General features: G+C 41.7%; 1 protein-coding gene across 1 annotated transcript in view; it reads left to right on the top strand.

Annotated features, from left to right (window-relative positions):
• The first annotated feature begins 858 nt into the window (after positions 1 to 858).
• LOC137347569 (tomoregulin-1-like) overlaps positions 859 to 20,260 on the top strand; it is a 319,329-nt gene continuing 299,927 nt past the window's right edge. The window contains exon 1 of the mRNA XM_068012070.1: positions 859 to 1,434. Within this exon, the coding sequence (XP_067868171.1) occupies positions 1,251 to 1,434 (184 nt within the window). The 5' untranslated portion in view covers positions 859 to 1,250. The remainder of the gene's footprint in view (positions 1,435 to 20,260) is intronic.

Genomic DNA, 20,260 nt, shown 5'->3' with positions numbered 1-20,260 from the left:
TAGCAATCGAAAGGCAACATTTGGTTGTAAATGCCCAAGAGTTATCTGACTAATGTATTATGGAAAAATTCGTAACACTTTTATTCTAAGCAGCTGTTTGTATATCTCTGCATCTTATTTATCACCGCCTTGCACCGTGGAGCTAACTGATTTGGAAGATTGATGTCTGTGTTTGAAATTCAAATTCCATAAGCAAGACCCCCCCCCCCCCCCCCCCCCAGTAAGGTGGATTTGTGCACAGTTACATGCTTTCGAATATTGGAGCCAGTCTGTTTCGCAAGTCCGTTTTTTTAATGTGGGGGATTTTGGAAACCAAAATTACTACATTACCCAACACCCACGAAGTGAAATTAATTGCTGCTTAGTTACTAAACGTCCCTTTTCAGTCTCCTGTGGAGAGTATTCACCAAATCTCCATCCATTTCACTGAAAGATAAAGGTATGTCGAGTAAGACCCGGCTCCCTCCTCTCACTCTTGTTGACTTGCTTATTCATATGTATCCACACATTCCGTCCTGTTTAACTCTGATTGCTTTAAACAACCGTTTTATTTGCGGGACGAAGGGATACAAATTCACCAATACTTCACGTCTATCTATGCGTCAACTATAAACAAAAGTCGGAACAATTTGGAGTTATTTCCAGACACTTGACGGGTAGCTTAAAAATACATGTGAACTTAAGGCGAGTAGGAGAATGGGGTTGGTGTTATTGTTTTTTTTTGGTGGCTGTCAGATTGTCCACTGGTGCCCCCGCCCCCTCCTCTTTTAATGTGTGTGGTGTCCCCGCGGTCATGTGATGTGATTCCCCCCCCCCCCCGCCTCTCCTCCTCAGCTCCGCTCCGCCGTCTCCTTTGTTGTTTCTGTGGCTCAATCCCCCGAATCTGCCCGAGTGTCTGCGAGGAGAGGACAACAGAGAGAGTCAGAGGAGCAGAGAGAGAGAGAGAGAGAGAGGGGGGAAATCAAGCAACTGAACAACTCCTCACGTTTATTAATATACTTCGTATCGGGGGACAGCCTGAGGAGCTGTTTGAAAGAATTGGAGAGAGAAAAGCAGCGTTGTGCCCCCACTGAGAGAGGGAGTGAAGAGGAGAGGAGGTGCTGGCTTTCTGAGGGGGATGGCCGGTGAGAGGAGGTGATGCTCCAGGGAGGACGAGCGCTTCTTCTCCTTGACTGAGGAGCTGCCGCCGCTGCCTGCTCTCTCTCTCTCTCTGCCTCCCTGGATCCTCGCTGTTTACCCTCGCTCCGGTCATGGTGCTGTCAGAGTTGTCCGCCTTTCCTCAGCGCACGTTAGGCGGCTCCTCGGCCGTGTCCTGCTGCCTCGGGGTTTTCGCCGTGTTGGCGCTCAGCAGCCTGCAGCCGGTCGGACTGGCCGCCAACCCGCTCTCCACTGCCGACTGCCAAAGCGGCAAAGGCAAAGGAACCAACTGCTCAGGTGGGTGAGAAACAAAGAACCGGGAGAATCATTGTTTTTACTCATCCCTAGAACAAAGAGGATGAGAATGAGTTAAACCATCAGCATGTGAATCTTTTCCTATCATTGCGTCTATTTTTTTTGTTGAAGGGGTGGTTGTAGACAGAATGAATTTCTGAGAAATGTGCCAGATTGAATGTAGCACTTGGGCACTTTGATGTCGCTGGGGTGCATTAATATGCTCTTTGGATGTTGCATAGGGGAGTAGCAGGAGATTGGCACCCCACCCCCATCAGCCCCAAGCCTCCCTTGGCCAGCAGAAAGATTGAAAGATGGAGCATCCCCAAGGACTTCACGTGACCTTCACCATTAAACATTTAACAAAAGGGTTTTTTTTTGTTCATAAAGACATAAAGAGCAAAAACGCTGACCGAGAAAACTGGAAGCTTGCAATGATCTGTTGGTCAAAGATATCAGGATCAAAATCGCGAAGTTTGTTTTGCAATACCTACATATCATGGTGAAATCGTCAGGCTTTGACTTTTGCCATTTGATTTTTGTAGGTCAGTATTACACGTAATATGGAAAAGGACTTTCTACTTGTCATTGTTTATTTTTGATATTTATAGAATGCGAGCGAGTTTTCTGTCAACCAGTTATTAATTTAACGTGTAGACCTTTAAAAAAAACTCCTCCCCTCCCTGTGATGTGACTAAATAGTGAACCAGTCTCTCAGATCTGTCTTTACGGTGCGAAGCACAGTACCATTAACACTGAGGTCCGTTTCAACTGCTCAGTGTTTGAGCTCAACTCTAACAGCTCCAGTGCATAAATACAGAACTGAATCATTGTGTAGGATCATATGTTCAAATGCTGTCTTGCTTTCGTGGTTGAGAATATATTCAATTTAATATGTTTTGTTCTGGTACTTTAAATATGCCTGTATAGTACAGTAAATATTCGTGAAGAAGCGGAGCTTGTATTTTAAAGTAAACATTTCAAACACGTAGAGAGTGATATCCACAACGAGTTTTGTAGCTTTACTGTTTACATGTTTGATCCGTGCAAAATTCCGAACTATGCATTGATTGTGTCATCTCGATTAGTAACAGCCACTGCCTTCTGAACGAAAACCCTTGAAAACACTCATCGCTACTTCTAGACAATGGTTTGGAAAGCAAACTTTTCTCATGCGTTAATGCAGTTCTCTTAGACAAAGGATTTGCTCGTAGAAAAGGAGAACTTAACTTCGTTGAATCTAACTCCTGTAACTTTTTACTGTCCTTTCATTTCCCCACATTGACTGCGGGCTTATGCCTCCAATTAACGCTTTATGTCCTAACATACCGCATGGTCATCATAACAGCCTCGCCTATCCCAGATTCCTGACTGCGACCTAACCTTAAACCATTCATGTTATAAAGTCCCCCGCTATTCCTGCAAAATAACGAATTAAACAGACAAAATAGAGAGATCACATAACATATATTTTTCATGCTGTAATCATACCTTAACATTTGCCAGAGGCCTTTCTTTGCCTCTTTCAGAATTACAATCCTCCTTTACTTGTGCGCATCCAAGTATCTAATCAAGAATCCACAGTCCAGGAAGACACCCTTTCCTCAACAGTTCGTTTTCTCCAAAACTAAACAATAGACTATTAAATTGAATTTTAATTAACATTCAGTTGGTAAATTGTTAAATTGATTAAAAGTATTAATACAATTTACAGCAATCCTGATCTGTTGTATGAAGTTCATAGGGAAATAGTAATGAATTTCTAGGGATTTAACTACTGCATGCTACATTGGTTCTGTATGCATTTGATATATTTTCTAATTGACAAACCCTGGTTGTCATCAAGGTTGGAAATAGTAAAAAGACAGGGAATCAGGAAGGAGTGAATAGATGGACATCAAATTTGGGTTTTAAATGGGTAGATTTGTATGGGGCATGGCATTAATGTGGGAGGGAGGGAAGAAGTTAGGAGTTTCAAAGTTCTGAAGTCCTGGGAAAATGTAAATGCTTGTGGTAATCTGCAGTAAGTCCTGATTTCAACATAGTGGAGACAAAGGAAGAAGAAATAACACAATATAGCAGATTAGAAGGAGCAAGTAAGGAGAGAGTAGAGAAGCAATCATTATAATTTGTATTGATGAAATGAAGGCAAAAATTTCTAGTGGAGACAATTAGAGCTCAAGGTGAGAGATGGATCTCTTATTGAGTAACAAGCTTTTCCATCCAGATAAAGCCACTCTAACATGTAAGCAGTATTCAAGGCTGGAACTTAGATTTTCTAAGGAACAAATATGTATTTGTTAGTAAACTGGAAACCAAGTTTCTTGAAAGCAATTTTAAGAATGGAGAAGTGATAGGTCCATTTGAAGTCATAAAAAATGAAGCCAACACTGTTAGTGCATGAAAAAATGTAAGAGCTGATAGATCATAGAATCATAGAATTATAGGGGCAATGTTTATTTTTCATCCCTATTTTCAACTGGCAACAGGACAATAATGTTTCAGAAGTCACAGAACTGAACATATTACTCTCTTCACACTCCCAATCCTCCCACCAACATTTTCATTGTGGTCTTCATATGAGTGACCAGGTGTTCATCTGTTTTGGAACTTATATTGGGGTCCTGACCCCTGATGCAATTTTGAGGGACCAGTGTGCGCGCTGTTCACGCTTCTCCAATTGGTATTAGTATTGAACAGCCTAACCAGTGGCCATTAAAGGGGCCGCTGCAAGCCACTTCAAAACCAGGTACAATTTTTTTTTACAGATTATTGAGGGGTCAACAGATGTAATTGCATCCTTTAATATATTCTTATAAAGGATATTAGGTAGACCTGTGAGAGTCAGGAAGAATTGAAAGAAACAATATATAGCTTTCTGATCTGAATTGTAAAACCTAGAGCATGCCCAATGGGAAAATAATACATCATCTGATTGCACACAAATTATTAATGTGCTATCTATGTAAAGTCATTTCCATGCCAAAAACCTTCTTTAATTGGTCATTTCTAAGCAGAGGTGTCAAATTGGATTGTGGATGGCTTATAAAATTAATACTTTTGTTTAAATCTATGTATACGTTATGCAAGTATGTTGCATTTTTTTTAAATGCACAATGTTGTGTAGTACAAAAAATAACAGACTTTAAAATGTGACAGCTACCCAAAGAAAGAAAAAAAAAGGCAGGGAGAAGGAAGAAGACAGAGAAGAAAAAGATATAGGGAGAGGAAAGTGGATGGGAAGGGGAATAGAAGAGGAGAGACAGAGAGAAACAGTAATCTGAAGACAAGAAATAGATATTCTGTTCCTTATGCACAAAGGCATGTGGGAGATTGACTGAAAATAATAATTGTACAACATAGAGAGAACAACAATAATCTATTCATGTAATATAAAAAAAGATATGTGCCCACATATTTCCTGTCCATCATGGTAATGCATTGTGAAAGGAAATCAACGGATTGGAAGCGTAAACTTAATGGAAAGATGTTGAATAATATGGAGGAATAGAGAGACCTGGGATCAAATACATAATTCCTCTCAATAGTGAGAGTGCAGGTAAATACAGCTATAAAAAGACCAATGTTTTTTACATTTTATAAATATAGGTGTAGAGTACAAGAACAAAAAAGGTAATGACAGTTTTTAACAAATAAATAGGGCACAGCTAGAGTATTGTATGGTTTTGGGCATCACATTATAGAAAAGAAATTGAAATCATACAGAGGATATGCATAGAATATACCAGTATGATACCAGGGGTAAGAAACTATAGTTATTTGGAGAGTCCTTAGATACTGGGACAGAGAAAACAAACAGGAGGTTCAATAGGGACAGTTTTACAATTGTGAAGAGCTTTGATAAGGTGACAAGGGAAAGACTATTTCTTTCTGGTTGGCAAGATATTGTCCAGTGATTATCAATTGAAAATTGTCATGAAAAGAATGAGGAGATAAGTTAGGAAAAATTCTTTATACAGAAAGTTGTTAGAGCATGAAATCTTTTGCCACAGGGAGTAGTTGAGGCAGAGACCATTACATCTTTTAAGGGAATAGCAGATAAATATTTGAAGCCGAGGAAGATATAGGACTACGGGGTGAGAGCAGGAGAGTTAAATTAGTTTCTGATTGCTCCAGCATAAAAATAACTTTAAAAAAGCTTAGCAATTGCACTTGGAAAAGAGAAAAGAAGCCAGCCATTTGATCGTGACTATTACCTGCAGTTAAACTTTGGTTAACTTCACCCCGCGTAGCTCCCTCACCAAACAACTAAATTCCAATTGAATTAAGCATCTGTTTTGTGGCCTGAATAACAGAATAATACATTCAGACAGATTTAACTGCGCCCTGATGCCCCCCCCCACTATCCAATCCTAGGATCACTGCAATTTCCAATCCCAAAATATACTCAGCACGTAATGTTAATATTATTAATTAATATAACCACAGCTGCAGCATCCGGTCCCAACCTCTCAATTCCTTCTTAACACAGATCATGCTTCACTATGCCACACCCAGACCATGACTTCCAATTTCTTCATGCAGACATCACAATTTGCCACACATCCCTATCTCCACCTACTTAGAGACAAGTAGCGAGTAATTTTAAACTAACCCTTTGGGCAGGTTCAGGTCGGTCAACTGTTTTATATTGGTCAGTATTGACTTCAACTAAAATTACTCGCAGAATTCCTTCAGCCATCAAAGGTTTGGAGTAATTCTGGGTTTACTTCCAGTTCTCTAATACAGATGGAAGGAGAAAGAGGAGGACTGAACATTCAGAAAGAAGACAGAGACAAAACCCCAGAGAAAAGGGACCAAAAGTGTATGAGAGACATACGTTGTGCCAGGCAAACAAAAAAAAATGTCCAAGAAGAGGAAGAGCAATGAACAGAAACTGTTTGTTGCATGGAGAAGAGAATAGGCAGGGATAAGGAGAATCTTTAGGCAATAGGAGAGAGTTAGGGGTTGAAATTTATAGACCCGCCAGTGAAATCGGCTGTGGACAAAAACTATGGCGGTCCGCCTGCATGAGCCGCACGTCGTGAAGCCGCTGTGTTATTCAGCGCGGTGGTTCATTTAACTAGCCAGGACAGACTGCCCACCCTGATGACGTGGAGGGGGCGGGCTGTCCTTCCCCAGCAATGGTGTCAGCTGCCTTTGCGCAGGCACTAACACCATTTTTAAAGGGCTTCGAGTCCTCCATTTCAGTTTAAATATTTAAATTGAATTAAATTTAAAATTCCATGGAATCCGACGCCAGGAAGGCCTGGCCTGATATTGCCAGCAGCAGAGAGGCCTTGTGGCACCCCGCCCCGCCCCCCGGTCGCTCGGCAACAGGAGCCCAATTTAAGTATTTAAATTAATTTAAATATAATTTAAATAAACAAAATAGATATTTCTCGTTCCTGCCGTCTGTCCCAGAGCGATAATGGTGCCTTCCTGTCTGGGAATCTGATGCGGAACACTAGTGGGGAGGGGGAAGCAGGTAATTTTCTCTGGGGGGGGGTGGTGGTCACTGTCATCTCATTGGTATAGAGGATGATGGGAAGGGGTAACATTACACTTTAGGGGGCAGGAAGGTCAGGAGCACAAGGTAAGTGTTTTACGGGAGGGGGAAGAGGGCAGGTAATTAAATGTATAGTTATGGGGGGGTGGAAGAGGGTCAGGATCAATTTATTTAATTTAAAATCAATATCTTTAAATTGACCCCTTACAGTCAGAGACAAATTAAACAGATAAAGAGCCAGTGACAAAGGTGTGTGAGAGGCATATGAGGAAAGAGAGCGAAAATGCCAGAGAATGGAGAGAAAACATAGGAAAGGGGAGACAGAGAGAGAGAAAATTACCGGAAGAGAGAGATGCAATCTAATTTTTTCCAATTTCTGTTGAACACCACCAGGAAAGATCAACTGCAGTATAATTATGCATTGTGTGTCCATGGTAAAATGGTCCTGTTAGTAGTTAACAGTGGGGTCAATGTTAACTTGTATTGTTTAGTTTAGTTTAGAGATACAGCACTGAAACAGGCCCTTCAGCCCACCGAGTCTGTGCCGACCATCAACCACCCATTTATACTAATCCTACACTAATTCCTACCACATCCCCACCTGTCCCTATATTTCCCTAGCACCCGGAGGAAACCCACGCAGATACAGGGAGAACTTGCAAACTCCACACAGGCAGTACCCAGAATTGAACCTGGGTCGCTAGAGCTGTGAGGCTGCGGTGCTAACCACTGCACCACTGTGCCGCCCCTGGTGTCTGGTGTAACTGGAACTCACAGCCTCAAAATGGGTAGCTCGTTAATCCCCACAATGCGCCCAGTGCCATTTTGAAAAGGGCCTAATGCAGTGCACCCAAAGCACCTTCCTGTTTTAGGCAGTAGGCCATTTCAAAATGTAAACCATGTTCTAGGACTCCGATTACTATTTTAAGTTGGAAATGATTGGACTGTGTGCCATGCACACTCTGATCATTTCTAGGGGCAATAGAAGGAAAGAGAAGTTTTGAACTATTTTTGTAGAGAGTGCTGCTTTGGACTCCACAAAAGTAAGCTGAGCTGCTGCTGCTGGCCTGGTACCCCCTACTACAAAAGTGACTTTCCCTTCCCCCGCTACTTATCTTTCCAGCTGTTTCGAACCGATCGTGGTCGACTTCAATCCAGGGAGTTGCATCATAATGTCTGTCTGGTGCCCCGCAACCTGCTGTTCCAATGTTAATGAGGCTGCAGCTGAAATTCAATGTTGCTGCTTGTCCAGATGCAGTGATAGGCTGTGCCTTCCCTAAACTCAAAATTAACCCCAATGGATCCTCCAAAGTACAGTGAGCAATGCCATGGAGGCCTGCTGTATTATATAACATAACAGCTGCCACAGAGTGGGTTAAATGCTGTAACCTAATCACAGGAATCAATTCATGTTTATAAATCTTATGAGTGTCATTTCCACAATTCATGATTTATTTGAACCTCCTGATTCACATATAGGATCTATTACTCTGTATGTAAACATTTTGTCAGTTTTTAGATTTCTTTGTGCCATGTACAAGGTGAACATCAGGCAGTGTTTCATTTCATTAGCGGGAGGTCAACAGACCATGCTACACACTGAATGAAATTCATTAACCATCGTTCAGTGATGTATCATTCACTACTCATTTCAGTGAAGTCCACATATAATAAATTCAGACAAGATCAAATCCTGCTTTAGTTAAAAAAAAAATCTCGTACTAATCATTCATTCCAATGTAATTTATAGATAAATTTAATTGCATTTCCTCAAATATTCTTTAAGGTGCATCTTTTCAAGTATAATATTTGTGCAGCATTCTCTTAGAAGTAAAATTATTCTGATTTCTAATCCTCTGTATATTATTTTTCTAGTGTCTGTTTACCATTGCATTATCCTAGGCTTTGGTTTTTCAGGGGAAGGTACTTAGCAGTGAACATATGAGATCGTGATGGTATTTTGTATGACTTGCTGCTTGATTTTCATTAGTAGTAAAGAATAGTGAAATAAGGAACTTGAGAAAGGCCAGCAGATTTTTACTAGCTTTTCATTCACAGTTTTTGTTTTTGGATATGTTCATAACACTTCCGTTCTCAGCTTCAAATCCTTCAAAGTGTAACAGTTCTGCGAATTTTTAATTGTCAAAATGGATTTGTGTGGCCACACTGCAGTTTGCATTAGATTATCTGGGAATTAAATAATTTAGAAAATTATTAATTGCCTATGCAGGCCCTCTGTCATTTTTCTAGATACCTATTACTGCAAAAAGCAATTGAGCAGATTTGAATAACTTGTAAAAGCTACGTTAATGATTCATTCCAACACAAAATCCATGTGTAAGCATGCCTGAAATGAGCACACAAACTTTTTAACTATTTCACTGTTATGTAGTGCTGATGAAAATATAATGATGCGACAACCTTGTGGGTTTGCAGCAATTAGGAAGTTTAGTTTAATGCTGTGTTCCCTGGTCAAATGGAACATTTTACTTCTATGAAAAAAGTGTTATAAAATTAGTGCAAAAACTTGATTGTGCTTGGGAGTTTTCCTTTATGTTTGCCACATCAATGCACATGGTAAGTAAAGCTAAAACTGATGAAGGCTTATTTACTGCTAAAGCATGTATGATATACAGTCGTGCAATGTTGCTACATCTCTGTTTTCCTTTTGTATATGATTTGAAGATCTCACTTGAGATAATACTTAACTTTGAAATTGCCCTTCTTGGAACTATCTATCCATATTTTAAAAATAATGGATTCACTGATTTTGTCTGGCTCAAAAAAATATATTTTATTAAAGCAAACTTTTGACATACTTCATCCCCACATGTTCACAGTATTGGTGATGGTGTTTCACCACCTTTAGTGCAAGAATGGAATATTTTAAAAATTAGTACAGGTTAGCCAACCTTGAGTTCATATATAATTTTTGCTCTCAGCTGTAATTATCATTGGCAACTATATATTTGTCCCTTCTCATGCACAGTTGATTGTCTGAATATTTCAAGTAATCATGTGCAGGACTTGAATTTATTTTTTTACATGCACTTGTGCTCTTGGCTGTAATACCACAAGTAAACATTTGTTTCAGCAGGAAAAATGTATTTCCTCTCTAATTCTACAACAAAGCTGTTCCTGCTATACTGTAAAGTTGTTGCTAGTGTGGTGATGATTATCAGTTCTGGATAAAAATAAAATTTAATTACACTTCCTCTGAGCATTGAAGCCTAAGTGTATGTGTGTTTGTGTATTCCCATTTGTTAAGATAGCTTTTCTTTCTCCATCCCTTTTGTGAGTCTTCCCACACAAACACCATTATCAGCTGAGTGGGTTAGTTGGTGACCTGTTATCAGGACTCTTCCACTGCTAGTCTGTAGCCAGGAAAAGCATAGAAGTTGCCTTAGAGAATTGTTTGATTTTCAGAAGCAGTACCTTGCACTCATTGATCTAGTCTTTCCAGGGTAAGGCTTCCATTCCATAGATACCCCACCCCTGACCACCTTTCCCAGATGGGGAGGGGGTGGGTGGGGAAAGGGGCATTTACATGCTATAGCTGGGGTGTCTACCTGGTGCGTGGAAATTATGCCACACTGGGTTATGATTTGCCATGGCAGGCCTTACAGACTTCTGCAACAGGAATAAGAAGGCAATCACCTGATGTTTCATGTCGCTGTTGAGGCCTGGACAACCCTTGAGCGGGCTCCTCAATAATCCTTTGAGGTTCCCTCTGCTGATCATTAAACACTGGATTCAGGGACCCAACAGGTGGAGGCTGTGTCCCCCTCATTTCAATTTCATTAGCATATAAAGCAGCGTATTTTAGGGTGCTGGGTGTGCATGTCCAGAAAAGGACAGAGATGGGGATGCAGCAAATCAAGCCCCCAAGCACATTAATAATCTAAAATAAGAAATAGGAGCAGATGTAGACCACTCAGCCTTTGAAACCTGTTCCACCATTCAATATGATCATGGCTGATCATCTACCTCAAATCTACTTTCCTGCCCACTCCCCATATCCCTTGATTCCCTATGAGATCAAAAATCTATGGATCTATCTCGATTATACTGAATGATGGAGCATCCACAAACCTCTGGGGTAGACAGTTCCAAAATTCACAATCTTCTGAGTGAAGAAATTTCTCTTCATCTCAGTCCTAAATGATCAACCCCTTATCCTGAGACTGTGCCCCCCCTGTTCCAGATTTCCCCAGCCTGAGGAAACAACCTCTGTGTCTATCCTGTAAAGCCATTTCAGAATCATGTATGTTTCAATGAGATCACCTCTCATTCTTCTAAACTCCAGAGTGTATAGGCCCAATTTATTCAGCCTTTCATCATAGGACAACCCTCTCATCCCAGGAACCAATCTAGTGAATCTTTGCTGTACCACCTCCAATGCAAGTATATCCTTCCTTAAATGTGGAGACCAAAACTCTCCACAGTTCCTTATTCTTCTACTCCAGTCCTCTTGCTATAAAGGCTGACATGCCATTTTCCTTCCTGATTGCTTGCTGTATGCTAACTTTGTGTTCCTTGTCCGAGTACACGCGGGTCTCTCTGAATATCAACATTTAAAAATGTCAAGCTTTTAATTAAAAAAAAATTCTGCTTTTCTATTCTTATTACCAAAGTGAATAACCTCACACTTTCCCAAATTACACTCCATCTGCTACCTTGTTTTCCACTCTTTAATCTGTCTATCTCTTCAGTCGCTTTGTATCCTCCTCACAGCTTACATTCCCAACTAACTTTGTATCATCAGCAATCTTCAACAAATTTCTTAGTCTTTTCATCTAAGTCATTAATATCGATTGTAAATATCTGAGGCACAGTCCTGATCCTTGAGGTACTCCACTAGTTCCAGCCTGCCAACTTGAAATGACCCATTTATCGCTACTTTCTGTTTCCTGTCCATTAACCAATACTCCATCCACGCTATTATATTACCCCCCATCTCCAGGAGCCCTTATCTTGAGTATTAACCTTTTGTGTGCAACTTATCAAATGTCTTTTGGAAATCCAAGTATACTACTGGTTCCCCTTTATCTAGCCTACTAGTTGCATCCTCAAAGAACTAAGAAATTTGCCAAACATAATTTCCCTTTCGTAAGACTTTGTCTGTCTGATCATACTCTGATTTTCTAAGTGCATTGTTAAGACTTTCTTAAGAGATTCCAGAATTTCCCTGATGACTAATGTCAGGCTAACGGGCCATGTAGTTCCTTGTTTTCTCTCTCCCTCCTTTCTTGAATAGCGGTGTTACATTTTCAAAGCTGTCCACCCCAGTTCCACTGGAACTAAGTTAGGCCAAGCTGGAAAGCCTAGCAAACCATCTGCCCCTTAAGACATGAGATAGGAAATATATCGTGGAAAATTATGGGCAACAGGCCATATCATGCGTCAAGTGATGCCACTGTGCATACTGGCCAAAGAGTATATCTAATTGTTAATACAGGACTGTTCAGCGCAATATACAGGTATCATGAAGATGTTATAATTTATGCTGTGATATTCAATTGGATTCAATATGGAGACAATTTTAACTTTTACCTTCAATTAACTTCAATGGAAAAGAAAATCTGGCGAGGAGTAAAACCAGCTGCCAGGTCGTACAATGAAATTGAAGTTCTAGTGTGTCAATCAGACTGGAAAAGCCATTTTTAAGGCCTACTGGGTTGGTCATTCCCCATGGATAATCCACTGAATACAACCTGTCGACCAAGAAGCAGAGGTCCTCAAAAGATGAAGTCTGTTCCCCCATTCAATTAAATTTTGGCTAATCTGCATTTCAACTCCATTTACCCGCCTTGGCTCCATAGCCCTTGATACCCTTGTCTAATAAAAACCTATCTATCTCGGACTTGAAAGCTCCAATTGTCCCAGCAACCACAGCCCTTTGGGAGAATGTTCCAGATATCCACTATCCTTCGTGTGGAAAAAAAAAGTGGTTCTTGGTTTCACTCCTCAATGGCCTAGATTTAATTTTAAGATTATGTTCCCTTGATGTTGGTTACTTGTCTTCTCTGTAGCTAATCTATCAAATCCTTTTAACATTTTAAACACCTTGATCTGGCCATTCCTCAATCCTCTATATTCAAGGGAATACAAGCCGAGTTTATGTAACCTATCCCCATAATTTAACCCTCTAAGCCCTGATATTCTGGTGAAACTGCATTGCACGCCCTTCAAGCAGCCGGAAGGAATAGTAGTGCAGAAGACCTATGGAAACACCACAGAAATGGTGTCAACAGTGTAATGGCAAATGATTGGGAGATCCCTATGAAAATTTGATTCCTTTTGTTTTTACTGTCAATTTTATGACCTCTTCCGAGCTGCTCACTCAGGCTTACTCTGATGGTGCTGCTCTTATTATTCTTTGCAACCCTGTGCTGAGCTTCAAACCTCACATTCATTCCATTAATATGATTGCCTAATTCAGTCATTCTCTAACTTTTTTGATTGAAGGACCCCTTGTCAAATCGATTGATAATCACAAACCCTCCATTTAAATTAAAATACGGTGTAATACTCGCTGTAAACAAGAAATAGTTCTTAGTTATATGTGGTAACAGTGCTGGCCTTGGGGAAAATGGCACCTTCGGTGAACTTGTATTTTGGCACCCTTGCTTTGAGTTAAGTATGCAGTACTTAACTATTTAAAAAAAAAACTCTCCTCTCGATCATGGCTGAACTCACCTGGCACCCGCCATTTGCCTTGGTAACTGTGGGTCTACCTGGCAATCTCCGTATCGCTCTCCGCTCTCCTTCATGCAGGCTTCCTTTCTAGGCGCAACAGTCAACGAACTTGGTTGCACATGTGGCGGCCATGCTCTGCTCCCAATTCCTGGCTTGCACCAAATCTGCCTCTGGTCCTTGTAGTGCACTCCATACAGTTGTGATGCTTTGTACACTACAGTACAACCACTCTGTGCTTACCTGGAGGCATGTAATCTGGAAGAGGCTGATCAGAGAGAGGCAGCATGGATTTGTAAAGGGTAGGTCATGTCTGATAAATCTGATTGAATTTTTTGAAGAGGTGTCTAAAGTAATGGACGAGGAAATGTATATGAATGTTATTTATATGGACTTCCAGAAGGCATTTGATAAAAGTCCCTCATAAGAGAATGTTAGATGATTTACCTCAGCTCAGGCAGTATTTTAAGTAGAGTAGATTGAAGCGTAAAATTACGAAAAGATAATAGATTGAGTGAATGGGCAAAACTATGGCAAATGGATTCCACAGTGGGCAAATGTGAGGTCATCCACTTTGCACCTAAAAAGGATAGAACAGGGTACTTTTTAAATGTTGAAAAGCTAGAAAAAGCAGAGACCCAAAGTAACTTGGTGGGGGGTCCAGGTACACAGATCATTAAAATGCCAAGAATGGGTACAGAAAAAAATTGAAAAGACTAAAGGAATGCAAGCCTTTATATCTAGAGGGATAGAATACAATGGGGTTGAAGTCAAGCTGCAGCTATACAAAGCCCTGGTTAGACCACAGCTGGAGGACTGTGAGCAGTTCTGGACACCACCCTTTAGGAAGGATGCCTTGACCTTGGAGGGAGTGCTGTGTAGATTTACTAGAATGATACCTGGACTCAAAGGGTTGAGCTAAGAGGAGGGTTATAGTCTCTGGATGGAGCATTTCTGACATCCTGTCCCATGATGTTCGTTTTCTTGAGGCTGATGGTTAGGCCAAATTCGTTGCTGGCAGCCGCAATCCTGTCCGTGAGTCTCTGCAGACACTCTTCTGTGTGAGATGTTAATGCAGCATTGTCAGCAAAGAGGAGTTCCCTGATGAGGACTTTCTGTACTTTGGTCTTCGCTCTTAGACGGGCAAGGTTGAACAACAAGGTTGAGTTCTGATGAAGGGTCACTGACCCGAAATGTTAACTCTGCTTCTCTTTCCACAGATGCTGCCAGACCTGCTGAGTGGTTCCAGCATTTCTTGTTTTTATTTCAGATTTCCAGCATCCGCAGTATTTTGCTTTTATTTTAAAGTTGAACAACCTGCCATCTGATCTTGTGTGGAGGAAAATTCCTTCTTCTGAAGACATGAACGCATGTGAGAGCAGCAGGGAGAAGAAAATCCCAAACAGTGTAGGTGCGAGAACACAGCCTTGTTTCACGCCACTCAGGATAGGAAAGGGGCCTGATGAGGTGCCGCTATGCTGAATTGTGCCTTTTGTATTGTCATGGAATGAGGTGATGATACTTAGTAGCTTTGGTGGACATCCGATCTTTTCTAGTAGTCTGAACAGACCCAGTCTGCTGATGAGGTCAAAGGCTTTGATGAGATCAATGAAAGCAATGTAGAGGGACATCTGTTGTTCACGGCATTTCTCCTGTAGCTGGCGAAGGGAGAACAGCATGTCAATGGTGGATCTCTCTGCTTGAAAGCCACACTGTGCCTCAGGGTAGACACGCTCAGCCAGCTTCTGGACCCTGCTTAAAGCGACTCGAGCGAAGACTTTCCCCACTATGCTGAGCAGGGAGATTCCACGGTACTTGTTGCAGTCACCACGGTCACCCTTGTTCTTATAGAGGGTGATGATATTGGCATCGCGCATGTCCAGTGGTACTGCTCCCTTGTCTCAGCACAGGCAAAGCAGTTCGTACAGTGCTGAAAGTATAGCAGGCTTGGCACTCTTGATTATTTCAGGGGTAATACCGTCCTTCCCAGGGGCTTTTCCGCTGGCTAGAGTATCAATGGCATCACTGAGTTCCGATTTTGTTGGCTGTACGTCCAGCTCATCCATGACAGGCAGAGACTGGGCTGCATTGAGGGCGGTCTCAGTGACAACGTTTTCCCTGGAGTACAGTTCTAGGTAGTGCTCCACACAGCGGTCCATTTGCTTGCATTGGTCAGTGATTGTGTCCCTTGATTTAGATTTGAGGGGGGCGATCTTCTTGATGGTTGGCCCAAAAGCTCTCTTAATGCCATCATACATTGCTCTGATGTTTCCGGTGTCAGAGGCCAGCTGAATATGACTGCATAGGTGTTGCCAGTAGTCATTTACGCAGCGCCTGGCTGTTCTTTCTGCAGAAATGCTCCATCTCATCAATATTGGCGACCACGCTCTGGAAGTGGTTTACGAGTTCACCTACCTAGGCTCAACTATCACCAGTAACCTGTCTCTTGATGAAGAAATCAACAAGCGCATGGGAAAGGCTTCCACTGCTATGTCCAGACTGGCCAAGAGAGTGTGGAAAAATGGCGCACTGACACAAAACACAAAAGTCCAAGTGTATCAAGCCTGTGTCCTCAGTACCTTGCTCTACGGCAGCGAGGCCTGGACAATGTATGTCAGCCAAGAGCGATGTCTCAATTCATTCCATCTTCGCTGCCTCCATAGAATCCTTAGCATCAGGTGGCAGGACCGTATCTCCAACACAGAAGTCCTCGATCGGCCAACATCCCCAGCATATACACCCTACTGAGCTAGCAGCGCTTGAGATGGCTTGGCCATGTGAGCCGCATGGAAGATGGCAGGATCCCCGAGGACACATTGTACAGCGAGCTCGTCACTGGTATCAGACCCACTGGCCGTCCATGTCTCCGCTTTAAAGACGTCTGCAAACGTGACATGAAGTTCTGTGACATTGATCACAAGTCGTGGGAGTCAGTTGCCAGTAATTGCCAGAGCTGGCGGGCAGCCATAAAGGCGGGGCTAAAGTGCGGCAAGTTGAAGAGACTTAGTAGTTGGCAGGAAAAAAGATAGAAGCACAAGGGGAGAGCCAACTGTGTAACAGCCCCGACAACCAATTTTATCTGCAGCACCTGTGGAAGAGTCTGTCACTCTAGAATTGGCCTTTATAGCCACTCCAGGCGCTGCTTCACAAACCACTGACCACCTCCAGGCGCTTACCCATTGTCTTTCGAGACAAGGAGGCCAAAGAGAAGAGAAGTCTCCGGAATTTAGAAGATTAAGGGGTCATTTGATTGAAGTTTTCAAGATATTAAGGGGAACAGATAAGGTAGATTGGAAAAAACTATTTCTGCTAATTGGGGAGTCCAGGACTAAGGGGCATATTCAAAAAATTAGAGCCAGACCTTTCAGGAGTGAAATTAGAAAACACTTCTACACGCTAAGGGTGATAGAAGTTTGGAACTTTCTTCACCAAATGGCAATTGATGCTAGATCAATTGTTAATTTTAAAACCAACTGATAGCTTGGATAACAAAAATCTATCAAGGGATAAAAGGCAAAGACAGGTATTGCTGAAAATAGAGACATGCTGTCAAGCTTTTCATCTTGCACTCATCAGGAATCAGCAAGAATAACCAATGTAAGGGAAAACAACAACTTATACTGCATGAGAAGAGAGTGCTGATTGGTTGGCAAGTGAACACTGGTAGAGGCATTGCCATGGAGAGTGCACCAGTTTACGATGACTGGCAGTTAACTGCCAAGCTTTGTTTGAAATTTAAATCAGGCAGCTTGATTCTGGTCAAGGCATTGCCCTGAGGAATGAACCAGTGAACGGCTGTCACTTATTTTGTTCAGCTGAAACAGGCACAATGTGTGTACATGTTCTTTCTGTCTGCAACGGGCAAGGTACGTGCCATACCAACCAGCCCATGCTTGCAAAACTCAAAACACAGTGTCCAACATTAGATGTGATTCCGCGATTGGACAACATTTGCTAAATAATCTGCAGTGTGCTGAGAGTTACACTGACAACCAATTTAAGATTGTCAGTAGGGCTTGCGGTGTGGCGCATTTGCGCGTACTGGAAGCTGCATATATTAATACACGGGGCCCTGTTCTTGGCACTAGGTGGCCAAAGTAGGTGGAATAAAAAATCAAGAAAATTCCTCTCCAACACATTCAGTGCACGAGCCGGCAACCTGTTTCACAGGTCTTGATCAAATCATCCTTGAGTCTATGCTTCTCTAAAGTATACATACCCCTGTTCTTTAAATTTATCTGAAATAGCTAAGGATTTTGAAACTGTAAATCAATCTTGTGGTCTTTCCCTGTACCATTTCCAAAGTCTCAATATCCCCCACTATGTGAGACAATTAAAACTGGGCCCAGTTTTCTACCTGATGCCGAACCTGGGTCTTGTACTGGACAAAATGGTATTTTTTTTTCTCTAGTGAATTGAGAATAGGTGGAGTGGTTTAGGGATGGAATTCTAGAGCTTAGGGCCTAGATGGCTGCCAATGATTGGGCGAAGTCTCGAGATAAAGGCATGGTTGAGGATTCCAGCAGCAGATGGGTTAAGATGGATGCAGAAGTGGAAGCGGTGATCTTTGTGATGAAGAGGAAATAGGGTTGGAAGCTGAACTCCATGTCAAATAGGGCACTGAGGTTGTGAACACTCTGGTTCAGCCTGAGACAGCGGCCGGCGACGTGATGGAAGTTCAGGTTGCATATAAGTAGCACTGCTCAGGATAGGCAATATTTTAATGAGATAGAAGCATTAAGGAATCTGGCAAATATGCATCGTAACATTTAAAATACACCAAGTTTTGTAGATTATGTCTGTGTAATGTCATGTTAAATTGCTGCTACAGCTTGTTTTCCTTTCTTGAATTCCCTCCCTCTACGTCTTATTCTGCCATGCAGAAAATACCTGCAGCCTGTTTTGTTAATTTGTATGTGCCCTCTGCTTGTCGGTAAACCATTAGTCCATATTTTAATATTCTTGCAGGCACTAAGAGTTCCTTCTTTCTTTCAGTTCGCTATATTCATCTGCAATTTCCACAGTGTCAAACTGATAGATCCCACAAAATTTAAATTAAGTTCCACTGAAAATGTTTCAAAAGTATACTTCTCATAAAACATATTTCATGGCAATCGATGCATTACTTCATTTTATCAGCCTTTGAAAAATGTCTTTCACCATATCACTGTTGTGATTAAGAACTCTCAGTCATGCAGGACAGTTTTAAAATCTACACTATGAAGTTTAAAAGCTGCTGGTGCAAAAATAATTTTTAAAAATCAAAATTCTGTGGAAGTTATTGTATAATTTTCATTTATAGCAGGCATTCACTAATAAACACCTGAATTTTGATTGCATTTTTAATGTAAAGTAGGTATTATTCAAAAATTTATTGTACAGGGCAGAAGCTAACCATAGTAAAGTCATCCTATAGAGTCTAAAGAGTCATTTTTCTCACCGTTCTTAGTGTATTTCTGATGTATAATCAGGGCAAGGAAATTTTTGTGGCAGAAAAATTGCGTAGGAGCCACCTCTGCTATTTTTCTGCCATCAAATTGTACATCATTAGTTGCTACTCTGCCTACATACACTTGGACTTAGTTCTCACTGTTTCTGACAGGGTCATACTACCAGCAGATTTTCATCAACCCATATCGCACCGAGGGCTTCTTAGGAGTGAATGTAGCTTGCCATATTGCTGTACACTTGTTTGCCAATGTGGTGGTGGAAGAGGAATAGCAAGGAATGGATGCAGTCCACCAGATATTGCTGGTCAACAGATGGTTTCTGGATAACAAAGGCTACTCCTTGCTCCCATAAATAATGATCCCCTGTAAAAGTGGCCTAAACTGTATTGGGGTATTACAATAAGGTGCATGGCTTAAATAGATTGGTCACTGACTGGACATAATGGGAGCAGCTCTTCAGTGTGTTCTAATTTGGTGTCATGAATTACTGCGCCCTTCACAACTTCACAATTTGACACTGATGGTGAGAAGGCCCTGGCTTTATTAGGTGGAAAGAGGTCATTGGGCCCAAGCAGTCCATATTGGTGTTTACCCTGCACATGAACATATAACCTAATCATGTTTGCCAACCTGGTTCCCATACCTCCTCATAATATTCTCCTTCATCTTTTGGTCCAATGTTGTATGATGACATAAGGGGGTGAACTTCCTCAGAGCTTCTCCTGCTCCACTGCCATAACTTTGGCGGAAGCGTGGCCGGCATTTTAACTTCCCTCTCCACCCACTTCCAACCTGGCAGAAATGATGCAGGAGGGGAATTAAAATGGGGAGAATTACTTACACCTGTTATCCTCTTGCCTTCGCTCTGGGCCTCAATAATAACCTGCTCTTTTGAGCAGGCGAGCAGAATGCCTGGAGGAAGGAAGAGGGGTACAAATATGCAGATTGGGTCAATTTTAGAAAGGGACCTGGCAAGGGAGTGGTGACGGCAGTTCTGATGAAGGTCACAGACCTGAAATGTTCACTCTGTTTCTCTCTCCATTGATACTTAGCAGGTCTGGCAGTATTTCCAGCATTTTCTGTTTTTATTTCAGATTTCCAACAGCCGCAGTATCTTGCTTTTATTTTATTGGTGATGACTTACCCATCAGGCTAAACCTGTTGGGAGGGAGAT

The sequence above is a fragment of the Heterodontus francisci genome, chromosome 2, assembly GCF_036365525.1.
Source record: "Heterodontus francisci isolate sHetFra1 chromosome 2, sHetFra1.hap1, whole genome shotgun sequence".
Taxonomy (NCBI): Eukaryota; Metazoa; Chordata; class Chondrichthyes; order Heterodontiformes; family Heterodontidae; genus Heterodontus; species Heterodontus francisci.
Note: the sequence above shows the minus strand (reverse complement) of the source record. Positions and strands in the feature narration are given on the sequence as shown.